Source organism: Cupressus sempervirens, chromosome 8 (assembly GCF_028749045.1).
Source record: "Cupressus sempervirens isolate cs-2001-9-10 chromosome 8, ASM2874904v1, whole genome shotgun sequence".
Classification (NCBI taxonomy): domain Eukaryota; kingdom Viridiplantae; phylum Streptophyta; class Pinopsida; order Cupressales; family Cupressaceae; genus Cupressus; species Cupressus sempervirens.
Window position 1 is genome coordinate 839,694,537 of NC_143125.1, and position 11,156 is coordinate 839,705,692.

Here is an 11,156-nt window from a genome sequence, read left to right on the forward strand (position 1 = left end):
TGTGACAGTGTACCTTGCCCAAAAGGTTCATGTTCAACTCCAGTTGAGGTTGTAACTGTGCATCTGGTTTCTAAAGGTATCAATGATGCAATTGCAAAGGCACTTATTTATCCAGGTGCTCTCTTTACAAAGCTGGAGTCCATTGTCGCTGAGAATGAGCCAATAAGTCTACCTGATTGGGATACCTTGCTAGACAATTTCACGGAAACTTTGAAGGATAAGGAACAAAATGACAGAACCTTTGGGCCAGGCTTGATTATCGGAAGCTATTTGTGTTTGGCTGGAGCCCTTGCTTGTGTCCTTGGCCCTACATTACTTAGTGCTTTTGGTCCATTGCTCATTTTGTGGTCCATTTACTTTGAAGCTGCAGATTCCGAAGATGCTTATGCATTACCTATGTTTTCTGTAGCTGTTTTTTGTGCCCTGAGTGGAATAAACTTATTTGCTAAAGTTCCTAGGGGAACTAATCATTCAACCACCTCTGATGATTCCCTTTCGAATGATGAGAAATCGGAACCATCAGGCAGTAGCAAGAAAACAGACTGATAGAAATCTGATAGGAGTACTGTGCATTAGAACTTACATTAGCTTTAAGTAATTCATTGCTAGGAGGAAGAAACTCTGACCACTGCCTCTTTCTTTTCAAGTTATGTGTGTCATGTTGCATGAAACTCTGAAATCTCAGAAACTATTGTTACAAGAGATATAGTGTCAGATCTGTATAAAACCTTAGTTGCATTGTTATGAATTTGTCCTCAATTGTCCAAATCCTATAATTTTGAATGTATTTTTCTGGACTACACACCTGTTTTGAAGAAACTTGTATCTTTTATGTTTTAGAGGGTTGCAAACATGCCACTTGGTAGAAAGAAATGAGTTTTTGCTCATATCATTGCCATTTTTTGAATGATTTGACCACTTGATTGGATTGGGATTTCACTTATCAATATAACCAAGTGCTCCAAATGAGTAAATGGTTATGTGATTGGTTTGAAAAGAAATATGTTACTCGGATGTGTTTGACAGTATAACCTGGGACTAAGTGGGAAGAGTATCATCTTTGATCTTGTGCTTTCCTGAAGAAAGGTCTCAAAGGAGGCTCAAAACAATTGAGAAGCACCAAGCAGGGGTATCCATACAAATCATGTCATGTTTACCTTTGAAACTAAGAAATCTTTAATAATTTGGCAGATCTGTCCTATTCAAAATTTCACAGTGAAGAAGTCTGGGCATTAAGTGAACAAAAGATATGGATGTCTTAGGTACATAGAGTGCAGATAAGTTACCTAAATTCATTATTCAAACAATTTTATTTAGATTTCTCTAGGTTAAAAACTTGGTTTTGGACTTGTTTTATTGGTTTCAAAGTAGGGGATGCTTTTCATAGTGTAACAACTTACGTGATGTTTTCAGGATTCAACAATATCATTTTTCTGTCGATCGATTCATATTTCATATCACTCACTAACTTGAATTTTCCCTTTACCACTCATTGTGTCTAGGTGATGCTCAGAAGTGCAAACCTGTCCCTCATGGGTGTGGATGGTCCACATATCACTCATTGCATTTAGGTGATGCTCATAGTGTGATGCATGAGAGCTTTTTGAGAGATCACTCGTGATAGTATTGCTTCTAGTCAAGTGCTTAACCGTGGAGTTTCCTTCAAGATTAAGCTCCCTTTAACTTGCCATTTCATTTACAAAACCTCCAACAAGTGTTATTCATTGTAGAGATTCTTAGCTCATTCACTTTCAAGTAGATGCTGGTTTTTGCAACTTGAGAAGATAGTGAGTCAATCTTCATTGACTTATATTTCACAAGTAGTGGTCAAGAACCCATTTCTCACAAGAATGAATCTTATATTCATTTCATCTAGGTGATGCTTATAGGGGTGGAGCATGATTTTTTTTAGTTACTTATCCTAGTATTATTCCAACTCAAGCATGCTTAACCATGAAGGTTCTCCTAAATCAATCTACCTAGCATGCTACTCTAGTTGCAAAATCTTTAATAGGTGTTGTGCCTTATAATCTCCACTATAAAGCACTTTAGCTCATTCATTTTTTAAGTTGGCAGTGGGTTCTATATAATTATAAATTATGTAATGTTTTTCAATATTTAACAACTTAGCTTTTGAGTCAATCTTCAATGACCTATATCACGAGAAATGATTTTTACAAAAATTCTTCTTCCATGAGTATGAATGTTGCATTTAGCACTTATTACATCTAGATGATACCCAATGAAGTATTAGAAATTGGGAGCTCACCTATCCCACTAATACTTTGGCTCAAGCATGCTTAACCATGGAGTTTCCCCAAGATCAAATGTGCTTACCTTGCTAACCTATTTGCAAAACCTTCAACAAGTGTTGTGTCTTTGAACATTCCATTATAGAAACCCTTAGCTCATTAATTTTCAAGTAGGTAGTGGTTTTTGTAATGATAATTATGATATATTTTTTAGAGATTTCAATCATATAATTATTGAGTTAATCATCATCAACCCATATGTCATGAGCTGTAGTTCACAAGAGACCATGTCTCATGAGCATGAGTGATGCTCTCAACATTCATTACATATTGGCATGGTGAAGTATTGGGACTTCCTAAAAAGGCCATCCCACTACTACTTTGATTGAAGTGTGTGTAACCTATGAAGTTTCCCTTAAGATCAAATTCGCTTATTGAGCAACCACATTTGCAACATCTTTATTAAGTGTTAAGCCTTATGATTATTAATTATAAACCTCCTAGATCATTAATTCTCAAGTGCGTGTGATTTTTGTAGTGTGAAAAGTTATGTGATACTTCTTATGATTAACTAATCTTCTAGCCAATTTTGGCAATGGTTCCCAAGAATTTGACCAACTCATTAACTTTCAAGTAGGTTGTGGGTTTCATAATGCAATAAAATATATTATGTTTTTTTGGATTTGATTTTGTAGTCTTTTGTCAATTTTCATTATTTCATAGTGGTTCATAACAAATTGTTGCAAAAACCACCACTTAATTGAAATTGGTTGAGTTTAGTTTTATAATGAATGGTTAAAGAACACAACATTCATTGAAGGTTTTGCAAATGGAGTAGCACGTTAAGTGGGCTTTTTCCTAAGGGAAACTCCATGATTAATTGCATTTGAGTTGAACTAGAACCAACATGGATGGGCTTTTGAAAAGTCTTAGTGCATCTTAGCAAGCATCACCTAGATTTAATGAATGCCAAGTGGATCATTCATCCTTGAGACATGGGTTTTTGTGAACCGTGATTCCAAGTATGGGTTGATAAAGATTGAATTAAAAAATATGCAATTGAATCTTGAAAAAACATCACATTTTTCTTTCCTCTATAGAGTAGTATCCGATGATGAGCAAATTGTGGGTTTGCAGAGATCACTCTTTTTCGATCAAACCCAAGGCAATCTCCTTCAACCCTCTCACTGAACCTCTTAGTGTGCAACCTATGCAGGTTCATCTTCCCAATCTTCCCCTTCATTTGTGGCGAGGTCTTCTTTTAGGCTATTGACAACTCCATTTGTTTGTTTTCTAAAGGTGGATACTACCACAATTGCGATGGTTCTTTCCATGGACCACCTTTGCGAATTTTGGTTGATGTGAAATCTCTGCACCTCTTCCTAGAGATGTGGTTCTCATGGTGGAGGATAGGTTGTCGACTCAATTGATGGATTACAAGGGCCTCCTTTTTTGATTTTGTTGTTGCTTCTCTATTTGTCATCTAGCAAGTGATTGTTCTCTCTTGTAGTGCAAAGGTATCGCGAGTTGGTGAAATGACACTAGTGGTAAACATGTTATCGTTTGGGCTTTTGACTCTTCCTCATATGACACAATACAAACTACTGATGACTCTCCTTTAGATGACTCTCCTACTACAGATCTAGATGATGCTTATGCTGCAAACCTCGCCTCTACAAGCCTTGCACCTTTTCTTAATACTAGTGCAACCTTCTCTACTTGTGTGGACCCTTCTTTGTCTATTGCTCTTGCTTTGATCCAACTTTTGGATGACATCATGCAACCTTCTTTGTACTCTTTTGCTTGTGGTGATAATCTTTTCTATTGGGGTTTCACCACTTACCCCTTGTAAGGGGATCCTAATGATAGTATAACAATTGTTTGATGGTGTAAACAAGTAAATTTTTAGCCTCTCATTTGCATCCCCATGTTGTGGGTGAGTTGTCTACCCAGTTACTAACTTTTTTGTTAGTTTGCCTTTCTTTGTCCCTATTTTGTAACAAGCATAACCTATGTTATTGTGTTGTTGATCTCTTTTAGCAACTTTGGGTTTTGGTCCTATAAGGGCCACACCTTGCACATTTTATCAAAAAAAGAAAAGAAAGGGTCAATAACCTTGTTATGCCACCGATTTAATAAAAAAACATCACATTATTTGTCACAATGCAAAATTACCATTTACTTGAAAATAAATGAGCCAAGAAGGTTTGTAAAGAATGATTTATAAGACAACACTAGTTGAGTGCTTGTTCAAATGCAATAGCAAGTTAAGTGCGCTCGATAGGGGAAATATTATGTTTAAGCACACGTCATAGTATTATTGGGGTGGGTGACCTCTTGGGAAGTCTTGATAATTCACCTAAAATCACACAGTTAAATCCTAATAGCAATATCGCAATTTGACTACTTGTGGAAATTATCTCCTACTTATCAGCTGATGAGCTTAAGGGGATTTCTAATGAATGGTTCATAAGGCACAACACTTGGTGAAGGTTTTGCAAATGGGGTTACAAGCTTTGGGTTTAACCATGGAGGAAACTCCGTAGTTAAGCGCGCTTGGGCTATAGTACCGGGATGGTGACCTCCTGGGAAGTCCTAGTGCTTCACCCCTGTGAGCATCACCTTGATCCAATGAGTGCTAAGTGTTACATTTATTCTCGTGAGAGATGGATTCATGTTGAATCACTACTCATGAAACATGGGTCAATGAGTTTGACTAAAAAATCACACAGTTAAATCTTGATAGCAATATCGCAATCCACCTAAATTTACACCCCTTACACACAATGAATGCTGAGTGTTGCATTCATGTTTGTCAAAATATATTATTATGAACCACTACTTATAAAACATAAATTGATGAAAAGCAATGTAGTTGAATCTTTAAAAACAAAAAAATTACTATTTTCTTATCACTATAATCTACATCTAATGAATATATTTTTAAGAGGAATGCAAACCTTTTGATTTTGACATTGAGAAAAATGAATTTTGCTAAGGCTCAAAACCCTTTGAATGAAACAACTTTCAGAGAAATAAAAAAAGTGCCACAAAATGGTGAAAGTTTAGTGTTATAAATTGAATATAAAAACTCTTTTCAAATTTTACATTGCCTTTTTTGAAAATAATTTTTAAAACTCTAGATATTAAAACCTCAAAATTTTCTTATAGTTACTCTCCTACCTAAAACCTTCAATATTTTTATTACTATTCAATTCCTAATCTACCTTAACCTTGATAGGTCCCAATACCCTCTAAACCCTTACGAGTTCCCTCTCCATGTTTAACCAATTACACTTTCTAGTGTATCTAAAACCTTTTTGATAGTACTTAACAGGCTATTTCAATTTGTATTGTTGGGGGTGGTAGGAACATGTTTAGAGTGTCTTGTGATATTGGGAAACTCCTTTGCCTTTTTATGTCATTCTATATTCATACCCAACTAGTTCTCAAAAAATTATTCTTATGGAAAATATTTTAAGTTGTCTCAATAGAGATGACATCTCATGGAACATCATAGGAACACCAATTAAAGATACCATATTAGACACATGTAAATTATGTACTTTAAACAACTTTTATCAACTTTAACAAGACTGAAATATGTTAATAATAGATGCAATAACCAAAAGATAATAACTATGCAATGTGCCACAAGATATGTTGACTAGGGAAACCCTTGATCAAAGGGAAAACTGATAGGATTTAAAGAGACATAAATAACAATTACATGCAAACATAACCAATATCAAAAAATAATAAAGCACACAAAAGAGAACACAAGAATAACTTCCATCCAAATTCAAAGAATGTCATGTAGATGTCAAATCTAATTGCAACTTCTCAATTTGATCTTGTATATCCTTTGTAAACCTCAATACATCACATAATGTCTTATACAAAATTTGGATGTTCTTTACTACTACATTATTTACAAGATTAGAAACTTCAACTTGCCTTATGGTGATTTCAATTGACACTTTCTCCAAAATTTTCTTCTTAAACTTCTTCTTGGACCATTGCAATAACTTCTCATTTGCATAAATGTTATCATTATTTACCTTTTCTACAATATGAACTAATTGGTCCATTATTGGGGCTTTCCCATCAACATCTTTGATATCATAAGAATCAACAAGGATATCCTTTATATCTTGTAGTACCTTTTTCTACTTATGTTCCCTTCTCAATTCTTCCTACTTTGTCTTTCTTGCCAATAATTCTAACAAAATCTGCATTTTCTCATATGTCAAGTTATCAGTGTCAAATTTGGGGATCACTATAACTTCATCTAATGTTATTGGCTTCCCAGATGATCTAGCCTTCTTCAACATTTTCTTCTTTGGGGTGCTTCTACTCGGCAAATGCTAGCTGTAGAGAGTGTGAAGAAACCAAGACACTTGGTCCTTTCTCTTTCTTTGCCTTCTTTTGTTCCAAACCTTGTTCCTCGGTCTTTGCTGCGCTTCGTGTCTCTGTCTCCTTTGTTCCCTCAGTAAGAGGTCCTCAGACTTGTGGTCTTCCTTCACCTGTAGAAGATTTCTCTACTTGAGCATTCATCTCATCAGTATGACCCTTTGTAGTTTGATCTGCCTTAGTAGGCTCACCATCTCTTTTCTCTTCAACTACTCACATGGAAGAAGTGGGATGTAAGCCATTTAAGGAGCTTTGGTTGTCTCGTGTATGCACATATACCCAAAGATAAAAGAACTGAGCTAGAAGCCTCTAGTAAGAAGGAAATATTTCTAGGTTATAGTTAAACATCAAAAGTTTACAAAATTTATATTCAATTGATTGAGTTTATTGCACTCAGAAAGTCAAAGAGCACCCCTGAGATGGATTGTAAACATCAAGAGCTTCCTCAAAGTACGGAAGTGTTGGTATCTCTAACTATTGTTGTCTATTAGTGTCAAACACTTAGTCATTTACAAAGTAGAGTCAGACGGTCATCATTACTACCGAGATACTCTACATAGGCTGAGTCATGTACATTAGCAAGTATGTATAGAGCTCTATAGGAGCTGAGCAAGTGTATGGTCACCGAGCATTTTCTATAGAATCGAGCTCAACATCGATTGAATAGTTTTGAGCATACAAGTGCTGAGTGACACAGTTTGTGCCAAGCACAATATAGGCTGAGCAACAACAATGCCAAGTGTCAGAAAATAGTAAAGGTCGAACAATGCAGAGTTTACATAAAAGTCAGGAATGGAACAAATTTTGAGGTAAATCATTTTCGAGTCAACATGGAAGGAATATCTAATATTTGTAGAGGTTGTTACAACGAGTTTTACGCGTGAATGACGTGGATTACAAATCCCTATGTTTTGTGATGAACAATTCATATGGAGAGGCTATTATGGAAGCATCTGGAAAACTCTTTATAGAACTCTTTGAATAGATGATATCTTAACCTAGATCGTGTGGCATATTGTGGCATACTGTGGCGTAGTATGGTGTGGAGAAGAGAAGAGTATGCATGCAAACAAGGAGTAATATGTGATTAGTGAAGTGAAGGGTCGAGATTAGATCAGAAGTCAGTGAAGGTGTTTTGTTATCTCTTAACATAACAAGTGACCTAATCATAGAAGTGAAAGGGAAGACAAGTATTATCAGATCAGAGGAGAGGATCAGTTAGCAAGGAGAAGACTCAAAATTAGCTTACTGAGCATACCGAGAGTTAGGTACTGAATCAATTCTAAATGACTTGAATTAGGATAAATCTCTTAACATAGTGGTCTTAATAGATCTTTGTAAATCTCCTAATAGAGACCTTACTTTGTTGTAAGTGTTAAATCCTCTAACAAGGTGAGAGCTAGAAGTCTCTTAAGCTTTTAACATGACAGACCCCTCACAAGGCAGATCATATTTTATGATCAAACATTGTAACCATAATAGGTTAACTTTATTACTGTAGTAATGAAGATTTGTGGGTATCATCCCTACCCCAGTTTTACCTTCACCTTGGAGGGTTTCTGGGTAAATAATATTGTGTTATGTGTTTATATTCATGCATGTGATAGATCAAATTTACATGATACAACAAGTTCATTATTGCAAGTTTTACATGCATAGGTTAACTGGTGAGTGTGTGAATGAATTGGTGAAAACTAAAAGTGCTTAAGATTCTGATTCACCCCCTCAGTATCTTGTTATCTTGTTTATACCTCCATTAGTCAATAATTGGTATCAGAGCACTAGTTCTCTGAGAGAATCTTAAATGCTTGGAGATTAGATCTTGGAGATGGAGGTTTTTAAACTGGACAAGGTTATTGACAATTAGGTGATTGACATCCAACTCATACTGTAGAAACTTGAGAAAGCAAGACAAGATCTGAAGGATTCCTTAAAAAGGAGAAAGGAAATTGCTATCCAGATAAAACGATTTTCTTATGAAGAAGTTGAGACTGAAGGATTGTTTGAATCAATCGATCCAAATGACAAAGCATTTGCAGATCTACTTGAAAATAACAAACTCCTGAATGAAGAAATAAGAGAACTGAAAAAAGATGAAATCCAATTAGTAAGATTATGTGAAGTGACTGAACAAAAGAAGAAAGACGAGGAAGACATGACTATGGCTAAGGAAGACAAAAGAGTAATGGCTACTAGACTTGAAGAAAGGAATCTCACAAACACACAACTGGACATGATAAATCAATTAATGCTTGCAAATTAGGAATTTAATCACAAGGATGTGGAAATTGAAAATCTCAAATCATAGAAGATACACTGAAGAATGAATTGAAAACTGAAAAAGAATCTATGGAGAGATTCAACAAACCTAAAGAGGCAATGAAGCATTTTGAAGAACTTATGAAGCCATCTAGCTATTCTAATGGGTCAGTACATTCATGCATTGAGCAAGGAGAATCATCCAAGAATGGAGAGTTGAGAAATGCAAAGTCAAAGGACAAACCAACATGTTGTCACTGTGGAAAACTTGGTCATATTGCAAACATTTGTCAAAGAAAACATGGTATGCAAAATCCTAAACCTAAGTTTATTGGTTACTATTCTTACTGCAAGAAATAAGGACATCAAATACATTAGTGTAGGTAAACAATGAGGAATGCATCTACTACACTTAAATTTGAAGGATATTGCTATAATTGTCAGAAGTATGGGAATATAGCATACGAATGCAGATCTCTGACAAAACCTTACTGGAAAAATTAGAGGAAGAATAATGCACCTAACAATGCATGCTCCAAATATCACAAGTTTGGACATTTAAGAAAGAATTACAAGACTCAAGTACATTCGACAAATCAAACAAAAGACAAAGTAGACATTGAGAAAATTAAGAAGGAAATGAATAAAAAATGGAAAAAGAGAACAAAAGATGGAAATAGTGGAGAAAATGGAGCTGAGGTCACCCAATCCAATGGAGAAGGTGATCATGTCATCGAGAAGTATATATGGAACTGTATATTCAATTGATATATCATACATTAGTTCCTTACATGAAATGTGCCAAAGTCCATATTTGCATATATGAAGATGCATAAGAACAAATTTATGAACGATTTCCAAACATCAATAAAATTGTCTATGTTGATTGAGAATTGCAACATAGATCGAGCACTTCCAAAGGAAATGGTAGAGACCAAGTGATATGGAAGAGATCGAGCTGTAAAAAAAAGACCTAGTTCAAAAGACAAATATTGATCAAGACAACTGGCATCCACCTACCCGAGTACACAACATTAATGGAGTCCCTAAATTGATCAAAATAAGGTATATATCAAAATTTGAAGACATTATCTCATACCTTGCATACAGATTTCAAGAGCGCAGAGTGATTTGGCGATTTGAGTGACTAGCAAAAGATTTCAAGAGTGATTTGGACAAGAAGCTTGAACAAGTAAAGATCTGAACCGTGCCGAGTAATTCAAAGGTGAAAGAAGAGTCTTCAAACCCGAACAATGAATATTGAAGCTTCAGCTACCACTAGAATGAGCAAAGAGGTTATTAAAATTCAACTGGTGAAGAGTGACGCTTGTCCTCCACCAAAGTTTCGTGCTATTCCAGTAATTACAATGAAAGGAGATTCAATGGGTACACTATCCTCGATACTGCCCAAAGTTATTAGGATCCCTGATGTTAGGAGCTATTACATGTGTAAAATTAGAGAAGTAGGAGACTATGAGATCAAATAAGCATATGAAAATTTATGCAATGAAGGAATCTTGAAGGATGAGCATAAAGTTGTTGAGAGGAAAGGGTTAACTTGTACCCTAGAATTTTTTGAAGAATTTCAAGATTGAATGGATAAAGATTGTTCTTAGTAGAATCCATGACATGAAGTATTGGTTATGGAATGGACCCATGGTGATCACGAAGAAAATGATTCACAAAGTGACAAGCTATCCAACCCTAGATAAGAAGAAAACCATGCAATTCCTGAGTCGTGAAGAAGTTGGAGCAAATACTAGAGCCGAGTGGAATGGATGAGGTTTGTCCATTACAAACATTTTTGACCCACTAATCAAATTTGCAGTCAGGGTTATAGCTCACAAATTTTACCAGTCAAGCAGTTGAATAGTGTGCCGTGTATGGCAGTGGATAAAGCATGGAAGATGGTGATGAAAGATCATGAATATGATCTTGTTGAGCTGCAAAAAGTGCAACTAGCAGAGAATATGTCATCTATAAGGAAAGCAAAGAATTCAATGTGTAAGTTTGGATTCCTCGTATATATTTTCTTTTATATCCAGAAGTATTTTCCTGGTGTTGGTGATATTGTTTGGGAACAAGACAAACTAGTGACTAGATAGATAAATGAATACATTACTCAATTAGGAGAAAGTTTTGAGAATGTTATGGATGCTTACTTTGAGAAATTTAAGCAAAGAATGAAAATTAGGATGAGGATACTAGAAGAATTGATCACAAGGTATTACA

The 11,156-nt window shown here is 35.4% G+C and overlaps 1 protein-coding gene across 1 annotated transcript in view; it reads left to right on the forward strand.

Annotated features, from left to right (window-relative positions):
- The window catches only part of LOC149545031 (uncharacterized), a 45,137-nt gene extending 44,337 nt beyond the window's left edge, over positions 1-800 (forward strand). The window contains exon 2 of the mRNA XM_089795532.1: positions 9-800. Coding sequence (XP_089651658.1) covers positions 9-546 — 538 coding nt within the window. The 3' untranslated portion in view covers positions 547-800. The remainder of the gene's footprint in view (positions 1-8) is intronic.
- The last annotated feature ends 10,356 nt before the right edge of the window (positions 801-11,156 follow it).